We start from the raw sequence: 22874 nt of genomic DNA, 5'->3' as shown, positions 1-22874 counted from the left end.
CAAGTGATAGAGACCTGCCTTGAGCACAAAATCTTCAAGGACAAAGTCTAGGCCCAGAGTTAAAGCCCCAGTAATGACCAACACACACACACACACACACACACACACACACACACACACTACAAGGCCTTATTTTTTAATTAAAAAGGCTGGAGGCATGGTTAAAGTAGTAGAGCACCTGTCTAGCAAGTACATCTTTTTTTTGGTATATTTTTTAATTGTAAAAATGCTGTTCAGAGGGGTTACAATTACATGAGCAAGGAACGAATATATTCCCTATTGCGCATTGTTGCCTCCTCCTTTGTTTTTAGCAGGTACACCTTATCTGCTGCTGTTTTGGCATAAAAAGTATGTCAGGGTTCTGACCTGAGGAGCTCAGGAATGCTTACCTTGTTCACAGCTACACCACCTTGTCTCTTTGACTGTAATGTACTCCTTTTCTGCAGGCTAAATATTTCATATGCAGCATTAAGGACACAAAACACTAAATGTGATATATATTTCTGGCAGTATAGTTTGAGGCAGAAGCATCTGTCTTATTTGCATATTGCCCAACAGACTGCGTGTTCAAGCATAAGGCATCTGTTGAAAAATCAGTAAATAAAGACATGTCCAGAGAAGGGAAAGTGATTATTAGTAGTAGTAATTGTCTGTTCTTGGCAGTCTCTGTTTTTTTAAAAAAGTATATGTTACATTTCTGCAATACGACTTTTTTTTTTTTTTTTGGGTGCTGATCCTGGAACTTGAACTCGGGGATTGGGCACTGTCCCTGGGCTTTTGCATTCAAGAGCAGTCCTCTACCACTGAGCCTTAGCTCTATATCTGGCTTTTTGGTGATTAATTGGAGATAAAAGTCTCACAGACTTTCCTGCCTGGGCTGAACAGCAATCCTCAGATCTCAGCCTCTAACACGGCTAGGATTACTGGTGTTAGCCATGGGGGCTTGTCTCAGTAGTGCTTAATGTTAAGGATAATAAAAATATGAATGTTGAAGGGATTGAAGCTTATGTATTTGTTACTTCAAATTTACCAATTTTAAATCTGTTATTTACATAATTTATCTTATGATTTTCTCTAGTTAGGGTGAATTACAAAAATATGCTACATTTAGGGAGATTTATCTTTAATTTCTTGGATTATAACTAGGCTGCATGACTAATTATTGGGAAATCTCAGATTCAAACTCCTTCCTCTAAGGCTCAACTAATTTATGCTTAAGTGGGATATATTATCCCAGACTCTTAAAAATATTTAAGAAATTATGATTTGCAAATTGTCAGGGAGTAATTAGTAAATCCTCTTAATGTAGCACCAAATTTACAATTATTTCTAAAAAGGAGAAATTAGCATAAATTGAGAACAATCAACAGAATTTAGGGCCAACACTGACAAACCTATCCAATGTGCACAGTACTAAATTGTAACATGTAGGAGTAGAATATTGAACTTACTAACAATGTATGTTTTTATGTAATGTATATACAGTTTGCACAAACACACATGATTGGTTGACACCAATATTGGAAGAATTGATCATCATACTTCTTTTTAGTGTATTGATATCTAGAAGATATAAAGACAGAAAATAGTTAGTAAAGGCTCTTTATAAGCCTCCCTTTATGTACTTCATCTTCCCTAGTTTCCTTTGTTTTGTGCCTCTTCCTCAGAACTTAGCAAAGACTGAGCTGAATAAAACAACTGCATTGCATGCAAGACGTAAGGATGCACCAAACTCAGTCATCAAAATAAATAGTATTTTACTGACTAAATACCTTAATTCAGTTTTCTTTAAAAAAACACAATGCAAAATCCTGTGGTGAGAAAATTAAAATTCTGAGTGAGAACTAGACTTTCCATAGCCAAAAGGAAAACTTGTAATGTTAAATCTTAAGTCTATCTGTCCTCCGCACTGAACCTTTTGAGTGCCTTACATAATTGTATTCCCTGAGACAAGCGCAGGATTTGTGTGACTCTCGTCCTAGCTGTGTCCTGTTCTGTCCTGTCCTTCCTGTCATCTCCCCAGCTTCCCTGACAAAAATATTAAAAAGCACATATGAACGATCATCTTGCCAACCTCAAAACACAGAATTCCACATGTCAACCTTCCTTAGTCAGTCATAGATTGAAGAACATAATACTAAAAATATAAGAATATACTAAGATACAATAAAAATAAAAAATAGAAGGGAAAAAAAGAATATACTAAGAATATAAGTTAAAAATTATTAAGACAGCTATGTATAAATTTATTTATCTAAGGGCCCTTACATACCGTGAATAGGTTATAGATTATTTTCCTGAGATTTTTTTTAAAGATAGTAAATAGATTGTACAATTCAGTGAATATGTTTTATAATTATATACAAAATATCAAACTATCTCGTCACTAGGGGAGGAAGGGTGTATGATGACTCAGGCTTAGAAATTTAGGAGCCACAATTCATGAGTAATAAAAAGACTGATTTCCATAAAGGACAACTTGAGTTATAAGGATAAACATTAGATTAAGCTTAAAATAGATTAAAATTAAATTTAATTCATTAAAATTAAAATAATTAGATCAATTTCATGTATTTTAAATTTTGGGATATGTTACAAATGTATCTTATATTTTCAATATTTTAAAAATTAAAAAATAATTACTAAAAATTGTACAATGCTGATTTTACATGACTGATTACTAGACAAACTAATGTATTAGGGACAAACTATTAAGTCAGGTATGGCTCTTGGCCCAAAGTAGTATGCATTACAGAAGAAGAGACAAGTGCAAATAAAACATTGGAAAAAGATTACATGTAATGATGGATAAAGAAAAGTAAACGGGAAAAGTAAATGATTCAGGAAAGAATCAGGTAAGACCGCATAGCAACATTGATCTAGAGCTTGAAAATAAGTAGCCAATGGACAGATGAAGAAGGAAATGGTAGAGCTGGAAAGAAATGAGCAAGCAAGAATGCTTGCTCTGCAAAAATGTGGAGGACCATAAAAGAAGGTTGTAATGTAGTGTGATAGAAACAGAAGACAAGGGAAAGGGAACAGAAGGCAATTAGATCAGCACCCAGCACAGGATGGGCATTTACTAAGTCCTGAATGACAATAATCAATGGGCACATGAAAACTGAATGATAGAAGGGTGGCAAACGGAAGAGACCTTTGAGTGCCAGAACAAAACAATGTGCATTTGAGATAGAGTAGGACGTTTAACAGCGCTGGATCAAAGATGGATCCCTATCAGTACTAGGCTGAGGGCAGATTAATTTGCAGAAGGGGGCCAATTAGCTACTTATTTCTATAGTCTGGGAGGACAGTAATAATGGCATGAATTACAGAGTTAGAAGTAGAAAGGGGAAGGAGGAAGTAATGGGAGCCATACTACAGAGGGAGATTGAGAGGTAAAGTGATTCATTTGCTCTCATAAAGAATGAAGGCAAGAACAAAACAAAACAAACAAACTCCTCCATTTCCAGCTTGGATAGCAGGGAGGACATGGGTGCTTTTAACAGAAACCAAGAACACAGACAGATGAACATCAGCTTGCAAAGAGAGTTAATTAGTTCAGTGTTGGACGTGAGCTGGCAGGAGCATTGGCAGAAAATCAGGTGGGGATATACAGGGAGCAGATAACTTCCGTGTGCTTCCTACAAAGCAAATGCTGACACAGTGGGAAGTGATGCTTGCTCTTTGACGTGTCCCTCGCTCAGCCTCTAGTGTGAGCTCTCCTGCATAGAAGGAGCAAAGAAGGTAACTCAAGTGTCAACAAATTCAAGAAAAATCATGTGAGTTCAAATCATATATATGAGATACATACAATATAATTATGAACTTATATACATATATACATATGTATAATGTCACATTACACATAAAGGCACTCAGGTATCTAACTAAGGGGGTAAAGGATTTTAGATTACCTGATGCACCCATAGCTCTAGATTCCTAAAACCTCCATTGCAGTGTAATAGATTAAAGCAAGTAGATGGAGTGGATTACAACTATAGCCATATGCAGCAGGATCTCAAACTTTAGATGCATCCAAATCACTGGAAGAACTTGTTAATACACAAATTCCAGGTCTCAGAAGTCCTCAATTAATTTTGATTGAGGAGAAGTTTAATAATTTGTGACTTTTTTCCCTCACGTGTTTACTGGTATCATTTAGTTGTACTAGGAGAACTTTGTATTGACATATCTACATACATGCACATTTGATCAGACTCATCTCCTCTAATTCATATGGATTCCCAGATGGTTCAGGTGCTGCTGGTCTCAAGTCCACACTTTTGGAGATCACTGGCCTGGGCCTAGGACCAGGGTTTTTAAATAAGACTCTGAAGATTAAGCTAATGCAGCCTAATTTCTATTACAGCAAAATTTAGATATAATAGTGATCCAAATTTATTAGCTAACATAATATTGCTAAAAGATGTATATTAAAGTTAAATAAATTACAGTGGCCACTTTTAAAATAAAGAAACATAAGTAAAAATGAAATAGGGATTAGGATATGGAGAAGTTGGAATGTATGTGTAGGCATTCACGATGGGGTACCTGCTAGGGAAAGGAGTATGGCTACTCCATAAAAAAATTAAAAGTAGAATCATTTGTTTTATCAATCCCATTTCTGGATATCATACCCCCAAGAACTGAAAGCAGTGATTTTAACAGGTATTTGTACACCTACGTTCACAGTAGCATTATTCACAGCAGTCAAGAAGTAAAAGCAAACCAGGTGTCTGCTGCTGATAAGTGGATAAGCAAGATGTTGTCTCTATACATAATGGGATGCTATTCAGCTTTTAAAATGGAAGGAAATTCTGACAAGGGCAATGCCATGGAAGAATATTGAGTCAGGTCATAAGCTAAGTAAATAATCACTCACAAAAGGGCAAAAACTGTATAATACCACTTCTATGGAATACACAGAGTAGTCAACCCATAGAAAGAGAAAGAGGAAAGCCACCGTGATTCTGCCTACTCAGAAGACAGAGATTTAAGGATCACTGTTTGAAGCCAGCTCAGGCAGCAAAGTCCATGAAACTCTTAACTCCAATAACCAACAAAAAGCCAGAAGTGAAGCTGGGTCTCAAGTGGTAGAAGCTAGCCTGAGCAAAAAAAATCTCAGGGTCAGCATCCAGACCCTGAGTTCAGGCCCCAGGACCAGCAGAAGCAGCAGCAGCAGTAACAACAACAACGAAAGAAAGAAAGAAAGAAACACAGAGAAAGAAAGAAAAAAGAAAGAATGTAGAATAGTGGTTGGTGAGATAAGGAATGATCATTTAAAAAGTACAGAGAAGGGAATAAGTGTTGGTAGGAATGTAAACTTGTTCAATCACTCTGGAAAGCAGTCTAGAGGTTTCTCAAAAGACCAGAATTTCCCTATGACTAGCAATTCTTGGGCATTCATCTTATTGACCACAAACAAGAGTAAACAACACAAAAGCTTCCAGCACAATCATGTTCATTCCAGCATTGTTTACCCTAGCCAAGATATGGAATCAACCCAGATGCTCCTCAGTGGACAAATGGATGAAGAAAATGTGGTATAAATACACCATCGAATTCTATGTTTCCATCAGAAGGAATGACTCTATTTATAAGGAGATGGAAAGACATGACAAAAAATATATTAAGAGAAGTAAGCCATACCCAAAGAAACATAGGCAGCGTGCTTCCCCTTATTTGTAGTAATTATAATGTGTCCATAAATCCACAAGTAAACATAATGGATGGTAAGACAAAAAAATTACACTTGGACTTGATAAACAGGACTGCAAACATCCACACAAAAGGTTCAATAGCTATGTGTGTATGATCATATAAAGTGATGTTCATCAAAATGAATTCTAAGAAATGGAAACCAGAGTTTTTTTTTAAATTTTACTTTTTGTGTTATTTTTTCCCCTCTGTTGATGTTTCTGATTTCTGTACCCTCTGTCTTGTATGTAAGTTTATCTGATTTGGGGAGGGGAAGGGAAAGCACAGAAATGGTGGGACAGAGGATGAACTAATTCAGCACTGATACTCATTAGACACTATGTTGGAAATGAACTATACAACTTGGGATGAAGAAGGGTCAGGAGGGAAAAAAACCTGGGAGAAAATGAGGAAAGAGGTGACATTTTTCAAAAAGAAATGTGCTGATAATCTGACTTATGTAACTGTAACTCCTCTGTACATCACCGTTAAGGTGATGTAAAATAAAAAGAAAAATAAGTTTACTAAAAAAGAGTACAGTTTTAGTTTTGAAAGATCAAGAGTTCTGAAGATGAATGCCACTGAACTGAACTTAAAAGTAAAGATGGTAAATGCTTTTGCATATGCTTTAGCACAAGTTAAAAAAATCAAATAACTTTTGAGCTTTTCTGCTTGTCCTAGACATATTAGTTATTGCAAATAAGGGAAACCATGGGACCTATGTTTCTTTGGGCCTGGCTTACTTCACTTGATATATTTTTTTTTCCAAGTCTTTCCATTTCCTAACACATGGGGCAGTGTCATTCTTTCTGATGGAGGAATAGAATTCCATTGTGTATATATACCACATTTTCTTGATCCATTCATCTACTGAGGGGCATCTGTGTTGGTTCCCTATCTTAGCTCTGGTAAATAATGCTGCAATAAATATAGTAGCTTTAGGATGGCCTTGTTCGTGATCACTTGGGTAAATGACCCAAAGTGGGATTGCTGGGTCATAGGGGAGCTCTATGTGGAATATTTTGAGGAACTTTCAAACTACTTTCCAAAGTGGTTGAACAAGTTTACACTTCACCAACAATGCAGTAGGGTTCCCTTTTGGCCACATCCCCTCCAGCATCTGTTGTTATTAGAGTTCTTGATATAGCCTTTCTAACTGGGGTGAGGTGGAATCTCAATGTTGTTTTGATTTGCATTTCTTTTATGGCTAGAGAAGTTGAGTATTTCTTCAGATGTCTATTGGCCATTTTTATTTTCTCTTCAGAGAAGTTTCTCTTTAAGTCTTTAGCCTACTTATTAATCAGGCAGTTGTATATGTCTAGGACAAGCAGAAAAGCTCAAAAGCTGTGCACATATGACCATTTGAGATGATGCTAGGCGAAATGAACCCTCACATAGAGAAAATTGAAGTAGATTGTTTTCTACCACACATAAGTATGAGTTCATGTTATACTATACTCATTGCTCTAAAATAAGTTAAAATAAGTCTTAAAATAAGGAAAGTAACAGTTACAGATATTTAATAAGAAAGGAATAATGTGTAAGCAGAAATGTCCAAGATGACAATTAATCTTAGAAATGCAAAAGTAGAAAGAGATGCTAGTAGTCATGGCATTTATGCTTTAATCAGACAAATGAATTCAACAATTGAACAAAAAAATCAGAATAGAACATTGAATACACAAATCAGAATGATTAGTGCAGAAAGGTCATTTGAGGATAGGAAAAACAGTCAGAGGCTACACAATGCAAATGAAACTTATAATGGAAACCAAATCTATCACAAAGGAAGGAATGCTAAAAACTAAAGTAAGCATTAAGTACCTAAATTCACAACAAGGGAAAAAGATACAGACATGAAATGCATTGTCTTCATTATAAAATAGCCATAGGAAAAAAAATGAGTTCTTTCTCCATATATAATTATGTGGGAAATAAATTTTGTAAGATTCCCATCTATATTTAATACTCTTAGGGATTAAAAAAAGAGAATAGAAAACAGTGAAAAACTTATAGACAGGAACAAAACATTGATCTCGATACATGCACACACACAGAAAATAAATGTTCTTTGAAAACACTGTCTGGCAAAGGAATTGTTACTATATGAAGTGTACACTGGTGTGTGTTGATTTATAGTAGGACTCAACCAAATGCTGTTGGCCTGTCATGACATTTGTTAACAGGCATCATAAATGCTGCTGTGACAGGGACTAGAATAGAGAGTCCTGGAGGGATGAGGGCAGAGGAGCAAATAAGACAAAGTGCCACTGCGTTATTTTACTTAAAAAAGGCATACTAAGCTGGGCCTATGAGACAACGTGGATACATAAAAATGCATGTTTATGACAGCTGTTTCATGAGAAAATAAAACTTTGAAAGTATTCAACAAGGCCAGGGATCCAATAAATATGGTAGTTTATGCACTGTTCAGAGAGTGTTAGAATAATACTTTACAGATAATGTATTCTAACCTGAAAGATGATTCTAACACAGAAATTGGAAATGACCAAAGTAGAGTACAAGTCTAAATTCAAATGAAAGGAAACTTTATAAAGGAACGGTGTGTTCTTATATAAAAGCAAAATCAAATCATAAAGCTTTTTATTCCACCATAAGCATGGGGGTAATGTTGAAGGTAAAAGTGGGTGAGAAGGAACTGATGAAAATTCTGGCTTAATTCTGGTTTAATGTTTTGTACTTTTCCAACAGAAAATTTTCACAGTGCATATAAATTTTCAAATTTGCAAAGCAGTCTCCTCACCTTTGGTGGGACTGATGTTTGAACTCAACCTCTGCTGCTAGATAGGTAGGTGCTCTACCATTTGAACCGTCCCCTCAGCCCATTTTATTTTAGTTATTTTCACAAATAGGATCTAGGGCTTTTAGCCTGGGCTGATCTTATGGATTATAGATATGAGAAACTATAACTGGCCTATGAAGTAGTTATTTAAAGTAACAATGAAACAAGACAATTCACCATAGATAGATAGATAGATAGACAGACAGACAGACAGACAGACAGACAGATAGACAGATAGACAGATAGACAGATAGATAGATAGATAGATAGATAGATAGATAGATAGATAGATAGATAGATAGATAGATAGATACATTTTGAATATAATGGAACCCTTCAAAAGTCAAAGATCTACCTACACATTCTTCTTCATCTTGGAGAACACTATATAATGTTAGAATTCCTTTGAAATTTTTTTCTGCTAGAACACATGGCTGTGTATTAAACGAAAACTAACAGCAGGGGCTTGGTACTCCTATTAGTATCTTCTGTGCTTTCTGGCTATGCAGTTTCTCTCATGTAACTACTATGTGTAGTTTGAGATTAGAATCTAAAGAGCCACTAAACATTTGTTCCAGAAAAAAATATTACAGAATCCATCAGTTGCACTTCCACACTTTTTAAATACATGGAAGAAAACTGAGGTCCCAAAACGTGATATCTTCATTCTGATCCAGAAATTTGCTTTTGTTGATTTTGTTCAAGTATCTTTGGCAATTCTTCTCATACCTCTTGCTCACTGGTTTAGGATGATACGATTAGGGTCTAATTAGGAGATTCACATGCTACGTACTTGGTAGGTATCTTTGTTCCATGGACACAGGCTGCTCCTCTCTCTCCATCATTTGTGTGGTATCTGATTCTTCAACTAAAATTCCTTTCAACTTCCTGTCTATACAGTATTTCTGTTCACCTTGTGCCATTGTTCCCAGCTAATTACTACCTCTCATTTACTTAATTAAGTCCGCCTGACTTTAAGTTTAACATCCCTTCCTCTAGGACCTTAGGAAGTCTCTTCACCTAGTGGAGGGAGCTCCACTTTCTCCATGTTCTAATGTCTTCAACAGTTCTTGGTGGGTGGCTGTTAGAATGCATTTATTTGGCAGCTACTGGCTTATTGCTTGCTGATAAAAGGAATGAGAGAACAGATGACTTAGAACTGAATATTGCTAATTAAAAGAGGAAGTATGGAAGAAATACCTTTCATTGTGGCTTAAAAGCATTCAATTTACCACCATGAAATAAAAGCAATTTTAAAACTCTATGTTCTGTTAATAGCAGTAACGACAGTGTCACCTTTGCATTTATGGAACACTCCATTATTTTCATTAGCACCCACTCTGATACAGAGAAGCAGTATGCGCACACACACATAGGTGCATGCATACACACATGTATCTATTACAGATCTCACACACTGAATTTGACATGTTCACAACTCAAAGTGCTTATGACCATGTAAATACGTTATGATTCAACATTTCCCCTTTCCTTTTTTTGAGGCAATATCAAACCAAGATGGATTTTGATTTCACATATTCATGAGGATTACCATCAATGAAAAGAAATGTGTTAACTGAAGTACGGCAGATTCCAGGGACATCGCGAGTAGTGCAATTCCTTAGAAAGCCAAAAATCAAAGTTCAGCAAAATAGAACACGTGGAAGCAGGCCATCAAAAAGGGAGAGGTGGGGTCCAAAGGAAAGGGGTAGACAAATGAAGAGGAGAAGGGGGCGTAATGCAAACAAGGATCCAATGTGTATCTTAAGACAAAATTAAGAAGAGGGAGAGAGAGGGTGGGTAGAGGAAGGGTAGATGAGAATGTTGAAAGGGATAACATTGATCAAGCTATATTATATTTAAAAAAACTGCTTTGGTAAGTGGCAACTCCTTTGCACAACTATTTAAAGGTAATACTACGAAATGACCATCACTTTTATAGAAAAACCTATCCAATTCCCAGGCATCAAAAATGCATGAGCAGTACAGTTAGGAACAGTTTTTGTGCCTTTTCTACTAGGCAGTTGCTAGAGACCTCCTCCTGCATTGTGTCATTACTGACACAGACCTAACAACTCTGATTGCTAGAGAGCAGAAAATGCACTCCTGGGGCCTGAGCTCCCAGCTGCAGGGTGAATTGCAAACATGAATCATATATTGTTTGTCGAAATCATTTGGCAAAGGGCAAATGGAGTAAATATCCCGCCACCCTCCTAGGCCCAATGGTATGACAACTTAGGCTTGGCATTTCAATAGCCCAGGGAAGTTTAACATTTTATTTTGTTTTCCTCAAGCAATGTGTCCTTTCGTGATTCTATTTCTATGATTCTATTTCTATAAAGGCCTAACCCAGATTTTAAAGTCACAAACCCAGATTATTAGCAACAAGTTGCACATGCAAGTTCAAGTTCTCCCTTACATCTTTCTGAGGCAGATTCAGAAACTATCATTCACTTTGGCATCTTTATGCCAGATGAGGCTACAGAGCTCTAAGAGGATGGGAAAATGGAAAAAAAAAACAGACAAGATGATCTGACCAGCCTGGTTCAGGGGTTTAAGGTAGGTAAGATCAGGATCCACTAGATACAGAGCCGATTTTATCTGTTGGCTTGCTCTCAATTGCAAATACTGGTTTTCTGCTGATTCTTGGTGATTTGATTCTTTAGAGACATCCTTTTTTAGTAGTTAATGTCTCCATCGCTTCTGTCTCTTCTCCAAAGAGCTTGTCTTTCTTCTAGCTCAGTCCCTGCCCAGGTTAGGACATTTTCAATAATGGCACTCACACACTTGGTGCTAATAGTGGTGAAGCACCAAGCGTCACACTCAGCCTGCTGTGGTGGGTCATTGCTCTTCATGTCTTCCAACCTTGGCTTTTTCCTGCTCTCACTAAGTCCATGAGAAACTTTTTTTTAAAAAAAGATCCTGTCAGCTTTCTGCTCAAAACCCTCCACTGGCTTCCAATATCAGAGTACAGGCGAAGTCATTAAAGCAGTGGCTTACACAGGATTACGTTTGTCATTCTCAACCTTCATTGTGGATCAGAATCACTTGAAGGGATTTAAGAAATTCAAATGCCTTCATTTCCCAATTAAGATACAATCTGAACTATACTGAGGCTCAAACACCAGCAGTGTTCACAGCTTCCACCTTGCCCAACCTTTGATCTTTTCCTCATTCCCTTTCCTCTATCTCTCTTTCTCCTATCTCCATACTTTTATTTCTACTTTTTCCAACTAAATACATCTCCCTACTAAATGTATGATACAGATTTTGCTTGTATCTTATCTGTTACCTTGTGAGAAGGTAAATGCTATGAAGGTATTTATTTAAATTTCTGTACTACTGTTCACTCCAGTCACTAACGCCTGATACATAGCAAGTGCTCAATAAATAATTGTTGTATGCCTGAAAAAAAATCAGTTACAATTTTAAATCATTCTCTCTTTACTTATGCAAAAATCCCGGGCAGAGCAAGACAGAAATAAATTTGTTCTGGCTTAATTAGGATAGTTCAGGATGGGTGAACATCTCACAAGAATAGTAAATCAGAACTCTAGACTTCATGTTCATTTGCATAGATTTCTTTTGGGAGTGGGGAGGTATAGCAGAACAAAGATGCTAGAAGGGATCAGGAACTACCTTCAAGTAAAAGAAACTTAATGAGACTAGCAGCTCAATTAAGAACAAGCTCAGCCTGAGACATTAATGAGATCTACTTAAGGTTACAGATTGTGAGGATTGTTGTTCACAGTGATCCTGGCTTGGCTGGGAGGCTGTGACAGATTCCTGGCACAGATACCACAGAAAGTTGGCCTTTAGTGTAATGTTGGCCTAGAGGACCTCTCGGGTCCCTTCTGCTTGGACAAATTCAAAATCAATGACAGAACACAAAAAGCAGCCTAAAGATGTGCAAGACCAGTTATTCAAAGAAGGTTCCACAGTTGTATGCTGTGTTGCAGCTCTTAGTTCCTGAGTCTCTTGTGAACTTTAGAAGGTGAAGAGGTTATTGTTTCTTTTTTTACTCTTTTTTTTTAAATAGAAACTTCTCAAAACTTGGCCACCTGAATCAAAATGCATATTTTTAATATGCCTATGATCTGTCCAATCAATTTTGAGTTGTCTCTGCCTGGGGTGAAAGAAACAAATACTACATACAAATTTTACTTAGGTATTTTCTGTTGTGAATTTATAAGGTATTCTTCACTACCCCTGTAGCCAATCAGGGAACAGAATAAATATAGGGCAATAAGCATTTGATGACTAAAGTTGCAATTTTAAGCTTATTAGTCTTCTTTATTAGCAGGCTATTGGGGTAGAAAATGTTTTCGATTTCTTTTACTACATTTTCTTTTTTATTGTATCACCATTTTAACTAAACCCTAGGAAATACTTAATTATTAAATAATACTTTTTTGTTTTTGTTATTGTTGTTGCTTTTTGGTGTACTAGGGTTTGAACTCAGAGGCTAGTGCTTTTACTCACAGCTGATGCTCTACCACTTGAGACATATCTCCAGTTCTGGCCTTTTTTTTAAAATCAGCGATAGGAGTGTCATGGTTTGTTGCCTGGATTGGCTTGTAATCTTGATTCTCAGATTACAGTCTCCTAAGTAGCTAGAGCTACTTAGACGCTCAGCTGAAGACGCTCAGCTTATAGCCCCTGATGCTCAGCTAAAGAATTGTTGTGTAGTTACAAGCTCTCATTATTTTATGAGATAGTTTCATGGCTCTAATTGTGCTATTTATTAAGAATATTTACCTGTATTATTTCATTTAATCTTGACAAAAGCTGAAAGAAGCTGGATTTTTTTTTTACCAATATGACCAAACTTCTAAGGCCCCAACTAGTTTTAAATAATTAAGTTATATTTGCACATTTCATTATCTACCTATTAGTTAATTAATTAATTAATTTAGTGCCAGTACTGGTGCTCAGGGTTTGGGTGCTGTCCTTACTTTATTCATTTGTGTTTGGTGCTTTCCCACCTTCAGCCTTGTAATGGTTAATTGGCGATCAGCGTCTCATGGGCTTTCCTGCCTGGGCTGGCTTTGATCCTCAATCCTCAGATCAGAGATTCCTAAGTAGCTCACAGGCATGAACCAGCAGTCTTCAGATAACACTTTAATTTTTAAGAAATGAGCTGGACTCAACTCCAGGTAGATGACTTACAAAGGTCATATTTCTAACTCCTGAACTGACTGAAGTCATTTCACCACTGTGTAAAGTAAAACAGAAGGGAGCTGGGTGACCTGTACATTCTCTCTTTACTTTTCACAACCATGGCCCATTTTTCATTGCACAGATGTACCCTGATTTAAATCACTCTAGTCAATCTCACACTTGATCTCCCCTTCAACCTTCCTTCCCAACTTTTCCATTCATGAAATCAGTGACCATCTCTCTGCTGCTGTGCGAGTCTCCAGGTCCGAAGTCAGGGGTCGGTATACAGTTGGCACTCAATACTTGTTGAATGCACACATCCCATAAAGGAGAGAATGTGTATGTTCAGTGAGAGAATGAAAGTCCTTGGGAATGGGACAGTATTGAAAGAAATGACCAGTTATGGGAACTCTGGATCCTGAAACGGAAGTGTATACCATGAATTTCTAGTGACACTAATCCTTAAGAGGAAAAGTTCTCCAAGTGTGTGGGGAGGGGAGAGGAGGGATGATACTGGGGATTGAACAGGACCTAATGCATATATAATTCCACTGAGTTTGACACCTCTGGTCCCAGAAAGTATCCGTTTAACAACAGATGATATAAAGTAAAATAACTTCCTAGACCACTTAATATACCTTCCCTGAAGCTCACATTAATCTACCTTCTATGGCCACCTTGCTTTCCTCCCCAGCATACCTGCTCATTCAGTCCCCCAACACACCCTTCCATTCCCCCCCCCCCAATTCTCTAGTTGAGGACACCGTTCTTTCCAGGGATGGAAGTTCCAGGTCCTCATGGGAAAGACAAGAAACAGACACTTTAGATCCATTCCTGGGTTCTGGGAAAATGGAATTTACACAATAAGGGCAAATGCACTAGAAGCCATGGTGAACACCTCAAGGTTATTTACTTCTCTATTTAGTGGCCTTTGCTAACTTCTTAAGAATGGTCACTTCCTTAAGGACACGGTGAGAGTGTGGAGAACTTGACGTTGTCATCAAAATGATGACACCCCTGTGCTGACTCCTGCAGGCCAGGTGCAGATAAAGGGTTTCACATGACAAGGCCGACAGCAGTGCTGGAATCCGTGGTGCAGTAATTCTAATAGTGAAAACCTGAAGTATTTGTATTCTGAATAGAACACTCAGATGAGGTCAAACATCATGTTGCTGTGAAAGGTCATACAGAAAGCGGGCAGGACACTATTATTCCTTTAGTAACATCCTTCTTCATGTATTTGAAGCATCCTTTCTTTCTTTGGAGATTCTGGGATATGAGCTCAGGGCCTTGCATATGCTAAGTTGGTGCTCTGCTCCTTAAACCATAGTCTATAATCCTGTTTTTTGGTTATTTTGAACACGGCGTCTAGTAAAGTTTCTGTCTATACTGGCCTTGAACTCTAATCTTCCAGATCTCTCCTGTGTAGCTAGGATTACAGGCAAGAGCCATGTGGAGCCCAGCTTTATAAGTATTCAATTATTCATGCCAAACACTGATTGTTATCAGGCTACCCAAAGGAGGTAATTTTAAGCAAAACAGAAACCAAAATAAAAACAAACCAGTGTTCTCATAGAGGCTGATAATGCCTGCATTACTTCTGTATACGTGTAAATAAATTACAGTTCAGCAAGAAAAAAAAAAGGAACGTTAAGTTCTCTAACAAAGGAAACAAGCCACTCTAAGTCTTTTTCTGTATAGTTGCTTCCAAATGATGGCTATAGAATAGTAAGATGTAGATAAAGATTTTCACATTTGAAAATGGTAGCAGACATTTGTAGGAACCTTATTTGCTGACAAGATTAGCTTATATTTCTGAATAGCTTCACATACAAGATAGAGTTTTAAGCTAGAAACAAATGCAGAAAATACCCTGAATCATTTAAAGGAATTAGATAACCCTAATAATACTTGGAGGGAGATTTGTAGAAAAAGAACTATTTTTAGCCTTCATGTTTATAAGTCCTTAATCCTTTCTTGGACAAAATGCCAGTATGTATAAATTTAGTTTTGGAGTTCCAAAGGCTTTAAAATCTCTTTAATAATGTCCCAAGTTGCCTCGAAGCCTTCTTCAAACCTATAGATGGCATGATTTAACTAAAGACTCCCCGGCAGGGTTAGAGAAAGCAAGAGATACAAATATCTCAATTTCGCAATTGCAACATAAAAGGCGAGCTGGTAAAGACTATTATTGGAAAACCACAACCAGTACCTTTTGAACACCTGCTTGTGACTCCAGGACATTGTTCTCTGATCCATTGCTTCTGTTGATCATGCGCCACATTTGGGAATACATGCTGTCTCTCTCGAAAGGATTCAGCCCCTTCATGCGGACATGCTCATAGACCGCAGAATCCAGCACTGTGCCGTAAGGAATGTCTGTCTGCTTGGACAGGTCCTGCAGAGACCTTGGTTGTTGGGAGAAAAGAGAGACACAGGAAAGAGAACTGAATATCTGCAAGTGGAAACAAAGTCAAAGGAAGAAAACAGTAATGTCTACGGAGACAGATATCGAATCTCTTATGCATTGAGTTAGATTTTCTTCTTGCTATTATGCTGTGATACATGAAACCTGACAGTAAGATATATGTGGAAAATTATAAAAAGTCAAAATTACTATTGCAGAATAAATGGGCATTTGTGGTGGTATTGCAGAGGTTTTCTTGTGAACTCTCGTGGGAAAAAAGCCTAGAAATATTAAAATAATGACTAATTAAATTGCTATGTGTTATATTTTAGTTGTTTAATTTCAGTACATTATAAATATTAGGTGTCAAGGCTTTCATAGTTTTTTTTGTTGGTCATGGGGCTTGAACTCTGGACATGCGTGCAGTCCTTGAGCTCTTTTGCTCAAGGCTAGCATTCTACCACTTTGAGCCACAGCTCTTCTTCTGGTTTTCTGGTGATTAATTGGAGATAAGAGTCTCACGGACTTTGGTGCCTGGGCTGGCTTTGAACTGTCATTCTCAGATCTCAGCCTCCTGAGTAGCTAGGATTATATGTATGAGCCACCAGTAGGGCCCCCCCCCCGTTTTTTTAAGAAACTAATTATATTTTATACAAACAACATGCCTTGAAATCAATCACATGCACAAAAATGAGTACCGTTTTCATGGTAGTCACTATTGTCTACTGCATACATAACAAGCAATTGAGAACTATTTCATCCATGTTATACGTGAGGAAATTATCCTTGATCAGACCGGATAGCATGGTCAGTGAGGGAGAGATTAGGATACAAATGGAGGCTGCTTTTCCCCACAGCCCATGGTGTATAAGATGCTGTTTCTTATTTCCTTTGCTATAGTTGATCTACTGTGTGTATGTGGTAGGGGCAAGAGATAGGAGAGAAAGAAAGATAGAAGGAGTGAAAGAGAGAAGGAGATGGACAGAGGAAAAGTAGTGGGAGAAAGATAGGAAGAGAAAGAGACTGATTCTTCTTTATGTTTAAGAAGGATATATCATACTTGTGTGAGCTGAAGAGATTTGTCATCTCCTCTGTTTTGGGATAATGCTCCAGGATTTTCCAAGCCAATATTTGGGTTAGAAATGTGTCCCATGTGTCCCATGCTATCTATTTCTAGGCAGTTTCCTTCTCTGACCCTCAATGTAGAGCTTGATAGTTGAGTTTCAGAGTCACTCTGAGAAACAGTTACCACTCTCTGGAAAGTCATTGAGATTGTACAGCTGCCCAGTGCAGATGATTGGCACTTCAGAACTAATATGTATCTTTAGCATAATGTTCAAAATAGAATACTGTCATGTATCAAGCTCACTAACTTCTGGGACTGGAGATAGATGCTTTGAAGCACTATACCATCCAGTGAACAATAATAAATTCCTAAGATATCTCACAACTGTGGACAATAAATCTCATATAATACGTACTTCTGTTCTTTTGTCTGGCTCTACATGGAGTTAGCCAGTAATTTCATATAAGTCTCTCAAACCAACATTGTGAATATTCTTGTAGTTCTCATTCTCCTGAAGGTATGAAATTATGTTGCAAACAATAAATTAGGGGCTCTGTTAGAGGAGCGTTTGTGCCAATTTCTAATAGCAACTTTCAGTAAAATTTAATGTGCTTGCATTGTTGATGTGTTTCATTTACTCTGTGAAAACAGATGATAATTTCTTTTGGCTCTACATATCTGCTGTATAAAGGATACATTTCAAAAGTATTGTTTGATAAGCAGAATTTTCTAGTTATTCTAACGATTGGAGATCCCAAGTGTTTGTGTAAATAAAGTGTTTGTGTAAATAAACATTGGAGGGAGAAAGGATAGAAAATGAGCTACGTATATCTGGGACACAATTTACTGGGAGTGACATTTATTCCTGGAACACCATGTAATTATTTTGGTGATAGGGTATCAATAATAATTTTGTTGCGAGAGAATAATCTATTTTTTTTAGTAGTGGGAGTGATTCTGTATTCAAAACACCCATGGAAGAAATTCTCAAATAACACAGAAAGAAGAAATCAAACATATCTATATAGGTTAAATGGCAGGCCACACCTATTCCATTTCTACAAATACAAGGAGAGGTAGTTGTACACAGAGCTTGAATGCCCATGAATGGAGAAGGCCCTCCAGAAACAGATATGACTGTCCACTTTTCTGGTAGATCTAATAGGTCTAATAGAAAGCTTCAATTTAGTGGTGGTGAGATCATACTTTGGTTGGTGAAACTGTTTTGAAGACAATAACTTTTAAAAGAAATATCTTGATACATTGCTCATCTGGAGTTCCTGGTGTCAGGACAAAAAGGGAGTTTATTTTCAACATGCTTCAAGTTTAGACTAGCAGAGCATTTTGTAATTTAAAACAAAGGCATGTTCCCTCTAGTAGTTTCTAATATCAAGTTCAGGTTATAAATTTGCCTTGAGACATGCCTGCAATAAAAATTACAGCTTGTCTGATTCAGTGTCCTTCTATTATAGCACACCAAGATAGCACTAAGAGTGACAAAAATGAAATGACTAAAGCAAAATGAATGAATTGACATAACTTGCTACAGAAAGAGAAAGCTGGTTTAAGAGCCAACCGTGCTAATAAGATTTTAAAGCAGGTTCTGCATGCAGAAAGTGTATGGCTTAAGTTATGCACCCCTAAAAGAAATCTAATAGGTTATTATACAAGATTTAACAATCTTCAAAACCTTGTATCTGAAGGCCAAAGGCTGAGTGGATTCTATTTAGATATGCCCCATTGTTGCCTTAAAATACTACACAATTCCAGAATCACCCATAAGCAAGTGTCATATAATTTATCATGGTGATTCACATTTCTTATTTTAATAATAGGCAATGTTTGCCCACAGAAGGGCTGAGAAAATCTAGATCACTTAGAGTAGTTATCTGTGATGAAACTCAGACTAATATACTCCATTTTCTCCTCGTCACACAATCCCAAAAAACTGACAGAATGTAGCAAATGCTCACTCTGTGATGACCGAACCTGAGCCCATTTCTCTCAGTCTCCCGACTACTCACTCATTCATGTAGAGTAAAAATGATGGCTTCTACATGCATGTTATGAATTATAAAATAAAACAAATGCTGCCTGGTATGGGTATACACACCCGTAATCCTAGCTATTCAGGAGACTGAGATTTGAGGATCGTTATTCAAAGCCAACCTGGGCAAGAATGGCTGTAAGACTTTTATCTCCAGTTAATCAGCAAAAAGCTGGAAGTAGAGCTGTGGCTCAAGTGGAAGAGCACCAGCCTTTAGTGAAAATTCCAAGTGGGAGTAGAAGATCCTAGGATCAAGCCCTAGTATCTTTGCACACCTCCCTGGAAGAATGGAAGCGTATGCACGCACGCATGCATACACACACACACACACAGAAGTAAGTCAACCAGTTGTCAAACCAGTCAACATCTGAGATTCTTTTTTAAAATTTCCCAGATGGGTGTCCTATTAAGCAATGTCAGATACTAAATGATACTGAAAGGGTACTGTTCACATGGATATTACAAGCATTGCAGAAATGCAAAACTTAGGCAATTCTATGAAAATAAATGCTGGGGGTTTGAGTAGATCTAGGAAAATTTCTTTCTTAGGAAGAATCAACACTGAAAACTCCTGCAAATGTTAAAAACTAATTTTGAGCTATGTGATAGTCTTATATCAATTATAAGTGACAGCTATCACTGAAACCTCTGGTTTGCCAGATTTATCAGCAAGTAGACCTGGGGACAGTGTTTTCTGGGAACAGTGTGGTGCTCGGTGCTTCTGTCAATCTTACTTTCTTCTCTGTGAAGTAGTGAGGGTAGCAGGACCCTCCTTTGTTGTAACAGAACCTATCAGAATGACTATTATTTTTAATATTTACATTGTAATGATCATGAGATTCTTTACTCCTTAAAGAAAGTCTCACTACATTTTTTTGAACTGGCAGAGGAAAGATGACCTTTCATAAATATTGTTGAAAAAGAGATTCCACATGGACTAGAGTTAAGTAACATCGGAATATTCTCCTTTCCTGTGGCAGCATTGGGATTTGAACTCAGGGCTTGTGAGAAAGGTACCTTACTGCTTGAACCATGCCTTCATTCTTTTTCACTTGTACTTTTTTTAAAAACAAGGTTCTAGACTCTTGCAGAGAGCAGCCTGAACAATAATCCTTCTGTGTATGTTTTCTACATAGGTGGTATGATGGGCATGTGTCATCAGGAATGGATTTTGGTTGAGTGAAATGGGGTCTTAGGAATTCTTTGTCCAAACTATGGTCTTTCCTCCAACTGTGGTCCTTCCAATCTCAGACCTCCTGGGGAACTACAATTACAGACATGAACCACTGAACCTGGCCTAACATTCCTAATTATATATGAGTCTATGGCACTAAACAGTCATAGCTTCTTTTAAAGCAAACTCTTTGTAAGACTGACTATTAGTAAAATCATGTTACAAGGAATGTGTTGTTAAAATATTTAGCTTACCATTTCTAAAACTGTCAACTACTTAATTTATTAAAAATCTAATGGTTCTGCAGTGAACATTCATATTTTTAACCCACTTGCCTTTTGAAACTTCTTTGTACAACTACTTACAGATAATAAAAAAATAAATGTTAGTTACTTATATAAACCTTTCAAATAACTTCATTAACTTCTCTACTTCATCTTTGCCTCTTCTTCTTCTTCCTCCTCCATTTTTAAAAAATGATAACACTGCCCCATTTGTTAGGAAATGGAAAAAATTGGAAAAAATTATATTAAGTGAAGTAAGACAGACTGAAAAAAGCATAGGTCCCATGGTTTCCCTTATCTGCAATAACTAGTATATGTCTAAGACAAGCAGAAGAGGTCACAAACTATGTACATATGCCCATATAACCTGATTCTAAGCAAAATGAACCCCCCAAGATAGGGAAATAAGAAATTTTACCTTTGGTATTGTTCTTTTTAATGTACTTATAATGTACTATGTGATTTTTTTTGTTTCTTTGTGTGTTCCTCCCCCAAGGTATAACTCCTGCTTTCACTGTATTTGATGTTGGTGCCCAGCATCTTGTTTATACATTTTTTTCTAATTTGGGGAGGGGAGGGGAAATAACAAAATGCTGAAATAAGGATACAGGTTGACCCATTGTAACAATGAGATATAGGAGACACTATGTTGAAAACTTTAGAACTTTGCAGGGGTCGGGGAGGAGTTGGGGAGGTGGGGAGGAAAGGGATGGTTGGGGAAAAACAAAGAAGGGAGTAACAATGCTTGATAGAAAATGGACTCATTCCCTTGCTCATATAATTGTAACCCCTCTGTACAGTATCTTTACAATTAAAAATATATTAAAAAATGAGCCTGCCTGTATGGAATACTCTCTAACAGACAATTTGTGCTTCCAGCCCTGGCTTTGGGATATTTTACGTTTAATCCCATTTCTGTGGAGTGGTCTAAGTCTGCTCAAGTTAGTACAACAGAAGGGATTTCTCCTTGGATCAGGAAAGAAGTGGAATGTCGTGGAAGTGATTGGCACTGGGTACTTCAGGCATAGAGACTGAAGGTGGAAAACAGACACACACACACACAGGGACTGTGACAAGCATGATCGGACTCAACTCAGGCCTTCCCGCCTCTTTACATCCCCACCTGCCTGCTGTAGTCTCTGTTTGAACATCTTCCAAAGGCCAGAGAGGGTTGCAGCCCCAAGGGCTCATTAGCAATCGTGTAATGCAGCACCTGCCAAAGCCCGCGGCCCAGCACCAAGGGTGGCAGCTGAGAGCTTTGAGGTCAAGTGCAGAAGCAGGCATTCTATCCCAAAGCAATAATAATAACAACTAACAGCAAGAGTGAGAATATCGCATTCCAACTCAAAAACCAAAGGTAAATGCCGGGCAACAGGACTGGGCAGGCTTGCCAAAGAGGGGTCCACACGGGCACTGTGTGGAAAAGCCTGGGGTGTCCAAATCATGGGCTTAAAGAAATAAAAGATTTAACGTGCGCTGTAATCCTTGAACAATTTACGTATGTTTCTCCAAATTATGATTCATTTCTTCGCTAACTAGGAAATACTTTTATGTGAAGTGATCTAGAAGTTTGAATGAGGATGGTGGATGGCCGAGGTCTTGTCTACTGCTTGGCTCTCTCTAAGTGTTCAAGTATTAGTAGTTATCGTTTCTTCAACTTTATTATCAGTATTATTGTTATTACTTTGTCCCTCTCTTTTAGGGGTTCTAGAACTCTCTAGAACTCTCTAGAACTCCGTGCTTTCCTGTGAGGTTCAGTTCTCAGCTAGTCACTTCTCCTATCTTTGACCCTTCCTGCTAAGGTCCTTGTTGAACTAATCTGTCATCAGGTTCTAGATTTTTTAATCGCTTGACACTTGTAATTTGGGCACTAGCTTTGTTTTCTTGTTATCAAAAGTCCTGTCATTAAAAAAAAGTATCAATTTTAAGCAGTTGTACAATAGAGTTGCCACTGAACAAAGCACCTTGATCCATGGCCAACCTCTATCCTTTTTAATCTGGGCAACCATTCCCATGTTTTCTCCCTAGCTCTACTTTAACCCATTGCTAATCCATCCTCCTTGCCACAGTGGAAATGCTCATTGAGTGGCCTTATGAATATGTACAATTTAGGGCAAATTTCCTCATTGACGTCTTTTTAAATGTTTCCTACATAGTCCAGTACCCTTAGAATACCATTCAAAATCTTGAAGCCTTTTAATTTCCATGATTAAACATAACACCTGCTTCATTCAAA

The 22874-nt window shown here is 37.5% G+C and overlaps 1 protein-coding gene across 2 annotated transcripts in view; it reads right to left on the bottom strand.

Annotated features, from left to right (window-relative positions):
* Positions 1-22874, bottom strand: part of Grid2 (glutamate receptor, ionotropic, delta 2) — a 1023751-nt gene that overhangs the window by 157661 nt on the left and 843216 nt on the right. For both annotated transcript variants that reach the window (XM_013029731.1, XM_013029732.1), the window contains one exon: positions 15873-16068. In XM_013029731.1, coding sequence (XP_012885185.1) covers positions 15873-16068 — 196 coding nt within the window. The remainder of the gene's footprint in view (positions 1-15872; positions 16069-22874) is intronic.

Source organism: Dipodomys ordii, unplaced genomic scaffold (genome assembly GCF_000151885.1).
Source record: "Dipodomys ordii isolate 6190 unplaced genomic scaffold, Dord_2.0 Scaffold122, whole genome shotgun sequence".
In the NCBI taxonomy this organism is placed as follows: domain Eukaryota; kingdom Metazoa; phylum Chordata; class Mammalia; order Rodentia; family Heteromyidae; genus Dipodomys; species Dipodomys ordii.
Note: the sequence above shows the minus strand (reverse complement) of the source record. Positions and strands in the feature narration are given on the sequence as shown.